This window comes from Hippopotamus amphibius, chromosome 17 (assembly GCF_030028045.1).
Source record: "Hippopotamus amphibius kiboko isolate mHipAmp2 chromosome 17, mHipAmp2.hap2, whole genome shotgun sequence".
NCBI classification, from domain to species: domain Eukaryota; kingdom Metazoa; phylum Chordata; class Mammalia; order Artiodactyla; family Hippopotamidae; genus Hippopotamus; species Hippopotamus amphibius.
The window spans coordinates 24902677-24908633 of NC_080202.1; the positions used below are offsets into that span (position 1 = coordinate 24902677).

The 5957-nt window shown below is 39.9% G+C and overlaps 1 protein-coding gene across 1 annotated transcript; it reads right to left on the reverse strand.

Annotated features, from left to right (window-relative positions):
• Nucleotides 1–3652: 3652 nt before the first annotated feature.
• LOC130840434 (40S ribosomal protein S29) lies at nt 3653–3965 on the reverse strand. The gene has a single exon (XM_057715950.1). The coding sequence runs from the start codon at nt 3909–3911 to the stop codon at nt 3741–3743; it is 171 nt and encodes a 56-aa protein (XP_057571933.1). The 5' UTR covers nt 3912–3965; the 3' UTR covers nt 3653–3740.
• Between the last annotated feature and the right edge of the window lie 1992 nt (nt 3966–5957).

A 5957-nucleotide genomic window follows, 5' to 3' on the forward strand; every position in this document is an offset into this window, starting at 1 on the left:
ATTTCCTGGAGCCTATGCATTCTCTTCGTTGCTAAAATTAGACTGAGTTGAGTTTCTACCATTTACAATTGAAATCAACAATCTGGGATTTCTTAGGTGGCGCAGTGGTTGAGAATATGCCTGCCAATGCAGGGCACACGGGTTCGATCCCTGCCCCAGGAAGCTCCCGCATGCCGCGGAGCAACTAAGCCCATGTGCCACAACTATTGAGCCTGTGCTCTGGAGCCCTTGAGCCACAACTATTGAGCCCATGTGCTGCAACTACTGAAGCCCACTCACCTAGAGCCCACGCTCCACAACGAGAGAAGCCACTGCAGTGAGAAGCCCGCACACCACAATGAAGAGTAGCCCCTGCTCACTGCAACTAGAGAAAGCCCGTGTGCAGCATCAAAGACCCAACGCAGCCAATAAATAAATAAATAAATAAATAAATAAATAAATAAATAAATAGACAAACAATCCTGGGAATTCCCTGGCGGTCCAGTGGTTAAGACTCTGGGCCATCACTTCTGAGGGCATGGGTTCAGTCCCTGGCCAGGGAAATAAGATTCCATAAGCTGTGCCACCTGATCAAAAAAAAAAAAAAAAAATCAACGATCCAGACACATGGAGCCTCTTGGCACTGTCACTAGCCCTGGTCACCACATGAATACTGACCAGAGGTAAGCGTTATCAGTTTTTTTTACTTTATTAGTGGACATTTGCAATCAATTTTGTGTTATATCATTTTCACTTTTTGCCTCCATTTTCTACTTGTTGCAATTGCATGTAATGAGGGCACATTCAATAGATCAAATAGTTAATGGATTTAATTGTAATTTGGCACCATGGAATTATATTAAGCCACAAAACTTAAGACATAAACTTCATGACAATATTTTGAAACAATTTAGTTCATGTGCCTGCTTGCAAATAAGGACTAATTTTACATGATATTAAGGCAGATTGCTCTCTGCCACTGGGCATGAATGAAATATTTCTCTGCATCATAGGGCATTTGAAAGAATGTGTAAAAATCACACGATGATGACTCCTGACTGGTGTCTGACATAGTTCCTGCTTTGCTCTTGGGAAGTTCAAAGCAACTCTGATTCTTGATCTTTTGCATGAATTTTTTTCTCCTCTCTGGAAGTTTTGTCTCTGATGTCCTAAAGTTTCGCAATCATGTATCTTGATGTGAGTCTTTTTCCACTCCTTATACAAAGTGAATCTTTTCACTCTGGAAATTATGCTGAGAATTTTCTTGTATTCCGTTGATGATTTTCTCTATTTTCCTTGTTCTTATTTCTTCAACTCCTTTCATTAACATATATATAGATATTATATTTCATTTATATATGTAAATATATAAAATACATATTTATTTAATATATAAATATATATATATTATGTATACAGAGAGAGAGAGGGAGAGAGAGAGAGGACCTACTATGTGTCTGGTTTTGTTTTAGGCAGTATATAAAACATAAAAAATCCTTACCTTGGAGATGTTCACATTTTAGGTAGAAAATGTTCTGCAGTGATCCTATAAATTTTTTTCTCTCCAATGTCCATCTTTCTGGGGTTTTTTCCTCTTTCTGGAAGATTTCTCAACTGTATCTTTCAAATCACTTACTAAAGTTTTTCGGGGGACTTCCCTGGCATTCCAGGGGTTAAGACTCTGGATTCCACTGCATGTGGCTCGGGTTTGATTCCTGGTCAGGGAACTAAGATCCCACATGCTGCGTGGTGCAGCCAAAAAATTAAATAAAATAAAGTTTCTTCTCCTGATACAATATTTTCAATTTCCAAGTGTTCTTTATTATTTCATGAGTGTGTATCTTCCTTTATCTGTTTGAGAATGTTTTTATTTTTAAAATAAATTTATTTATTTATTTATTGGCTCTGTTGGGTCTTCACTGCTGCACACAGACTTTCTCTAGTTGCGGTGAGCGGGGGTTACTCTTTGTTGTGGTGTGCAGGTTTCTCATTGTGGTGGCTTCTGTTGTTGCAGAGTACGGGCTCTAGGCACGAGGGCTTCAGTAGTTGAAGCATGTGGGCTCAGTAGCTGTGATGCAAGGGCTCAGTTGCTCCTTAGTATGTGGGATCTTCCCGGACCAGGGATTGAACCTGTGTCAGATTCTTAACCACTGTGCCACAGGGGGAGTCTGAGAATGTTTTTAATAGTTTTATTTTTTATGTTTTCTTTAACTTCTTGCATTATCTCTATACCTCTAAATGTCTCTGCCCTGTTTACTGGTTTTTGGTCTCTGTTTTTCCTGAAGGGAAAGAAAGTTCTCAAAATTGAAACTTTAATTTTCATTTTAAACACAATTACATGGAGTGATAGCTTAAATTTGACGATATGGTATTTAATAGCTAGCAGCCTCTATTTTAGATGAAGTTGCATTTTTATTAGAAACCATTCTCAGTGCACACTTTGATCTTTTAAACAGGAAAGACAATTTGGAGGTTGAATATTTATCTAATGAGTTTGATGGAGTCAATTAAGATAATTCAGGTCAATGGAAAAAAATGACTTTATGTTTCTCACTTAGCTAATTCACAGAGTTGACAATCACACTTGTACTATAGCTACACCAAAAAAGTCCAGAGTCAATTCAACCTTCTCAGAGAAAGAAATGCTATAATTTTTACTCAGAACTCATATTTTAAAACCTCATTAATTATACAAAATAAACTGAAGTGGCTTTATCTATACAAATTTCAAGATTATCTTCTCAGGGAGAGTAAAGATTTACTACAATGTTTCATTAGAGACACTCACCTACTTATATGAAAAATTAATATATTCACAGCATTGCCTCTTAGGCAATAGTTAAAATAAGAAGAGATATTTCACTAGATAAAATATATATTAAAAAGAGAGACTGTTGCAGAACACAAAGCACATCTTCATAAACATAGATTTACACAGACATTTTCTCTCTGGAGAAGATTTTTAAATTAAATTAATACCTTACTTAAAAATGTGAGAATTTATACACAGAAGATTAATTTAAAAAAAATTTTTAAATTAAAAAATTTTTTATTGGCTGTGTTGTGTCTTCGTTGCTGCACACAGTCTTTCTCTAGTTGCAGAGAGCGGGAGCTACTCTTCATTGCGGTGCATGGGTTTCTCATTGCCGTGGCTTCTCTTGTTCTGAAGCACAGGCTCAGTAGTTGTGGCATGCAGGCTCAGGAGTTGTGGCTTGCAGGCTCTAGAGCACAGGCTCAGTAGTTGTGGCGCACAGGCTTAGTTGCTCTGTGGCATGTGGAATCTTCCTGGAGCAGGGATCAAACCTGTGTCCCCTGCATTGGCAGGTGGATTCTTAACCGCTGCTCCACCTAGGAAGTCCCTGTGTTGGGTCTTTGTTGCTGAGCATGGACGTCCTCTAGTTGCCGTGAGCAGGGGCTACTCTTCCTTGAGGTGCTCGGACTTCTTAGTGCAGTGGCTTCTCTTGTTGCGGAGCATGGGCTCTAGGCACATGAGCTTCAGTAGTTACATCACGGCGGCTCAATAGTTGCAGCTCAAGGGCTCTAAGGCGCAGGCTCAGTAGTTGTGGCACACAGGCTTAGTTGCTCCATGGCATGTGGGATCTTCCTGGAGCAGGAATCGAACTGTGTTCCCTGCATTAGCAGGTGGATTCTTTTTTTTTTTTTTTTTTTGAAGTTTTAAAATTTTATTTTATGTACAAAGAGTGAGCATTCTTTCTGAAGAAGGTAGATATGCTGGATGACACATTCAAGGAAGTTCACACTTAGTCCAACTTGATGAAGCCGATGTCCTTCGCGTACTGGCGGAAACACTGGCGGCACATATTCAGGCCGTACTTCCGGATCAGGCCGTGCCGGTTGGAGCAGACGCGGCAAGAGCGAGAACCCTGCCCGAATTTTCTCGGGTGGCTCCAGTAGAGCTGCTGGTGACCCATGTTGCTTTCTCAAAGGCGATGAGGCAAAGGGAAAGAGGCGGCGCACGCAGGCGCTCTTCAAAAATTTTCCAGGCACAGTTTACCCAGAAGGCCGTGCTGACAAAGGACGCGTGCGCAGTGCGGCCCGCGCCGCCTCGCCGTTGTTAGCAGGTGGATTCTTAACCATTGCACCACCAGGGAAGTTCCTGGAAGATTAAATTTTAATGTTGAATTAAAATTATTACTATACATTACATTTATAATTGGAATGATTTTAATTGACTAGAAATACAGAGGATGATAATAGAAAAGATATTATTTGTTGGATGCTAAGTATATGTCAAATACCCTTCCAAGCACTTTGTATATTTCTCACATTTAATCTTCACAACAGCTTTTTGAGATAGGTACCACTATTAGCCACATCTTACAGATAAGAGACTAATAAGTGGTGGCACTAGGATGGAATTTAGGCAGATGAACTGCAGGGCTACCCTTCTCAGTGGCGAAGTGCCTCCCTTGCACACAGCACTAGTACAGCAAAGAAAATTGAAAGGAATAGACATCTTCCCTAACTTCCAGTGGTATCTATCAGTGTTCTTTGGATGCAAGGAATAGAAATTAATTTCGGCAACTCAAGCAGAAGGGAATTTATTGGACGTTAGGTGACAAATTTACAGAACGCTGGGAAGACTGGCAAAGGAGGCTTGGATCTTGGACAAGCTGGAAACAGGGCAGATCTGAAGACTCAGGGGCAAGAGCTCAGGAAACGTAGGTGGAACAGGTGGTCTGCCAGGGTAGCCCCTCAACTGAGATACACAGAAGCCAAATGTTTGCAGCCTTTTCCCCCATGACTTGGGATAGGAATTACGGGGAGGGAGGGTTTAATTGGCCTGGTGTGGTCCAGCTTGGATCAGGGAAGAGGGCAGGGGCCTGATTACTACCTCAGGAGGTTCTATCCAGTAGAGAAGATGTTACAACCATGAGAGCCAGACTTCTGGAGTTTAATATTAGCTTTACCGCTTCCGTAGTGGGCAACATCGGTAATTAATCTCTCTGTGGCTCAGTTTGCACATGTGCAAAATAGGCATAAAAATAATATTGATTTCTTAGGACTGTTTAAGGAGTAAACAAGTTAATACACGTGAAACCCTTCAAATAGAGGGCATGGTACATGGAAAGCCTAAGCTAAATGTTGGCTTTGATTACATATGAAATTAAGTACTAACAGATACATTAATTAGCAATCAAATTAAAAGAAAAGGCAAAACTTAGTTTTTTCCCCTTCCTCCGCCTCTCAAAAAAACTTCAGCCCTTTTAATCAGAATGAAAATATGTCTCAGGGGGACTTCCCTGGTGGTCAAGTGGGTAAGACTGCGCACTCCCAATGAAGGGGGCCTGGGTTCAATCCCTGGTTGGGGAACTAGATCCTGCATGCATGCCACAGCTAAAAAGATCCCTCATGTCACAATAGAGATCCTGTGTGCTGCAACTAAGACTCGGTGCAACATTAAATAAATAAATTAGTAAATATTAAAAAAGAAAAAGGTATGCCTCAGGGATGCAACAATACACTGGAAACAATCTCAATAACATTTTTCCATGTGTGTCTGCAGTCTTTCCTTTACAATAATTTTGCTTTCTCTGAACATGCAAAGATTTTAATCTGGGCCCCCACACTGAGAACTGGTAAACTTTTCAATGATAAAAAATACATAATGCCAGTGGGAACATGAAAATATAAAAAGTAGAAATGTCCCTGATGGTCACACTGTATGGAGTTCTGTACTAAAAATGCAAATGTTCCTCTGTGTTCCTTTGGGCTGGTCTGGCACATGTACTCTTCAGAACTAAAGTTTTGACAAGTTATAAATGCTTCAATTTGGATTTATGTAGAGAAACATAAAAAAGGATATGCATGACTGAAATATTAAATGTGGTTGCAGGAACTCTAAAAATCTCATTGGTTGAGATGAATTGAGGGGGTACTCAGTAAGTAAAAATTTATTTATTAAAGATTTAGGAAGTAAAAGATTTAATAAAGGAAAATAGTTTATTATTACATAA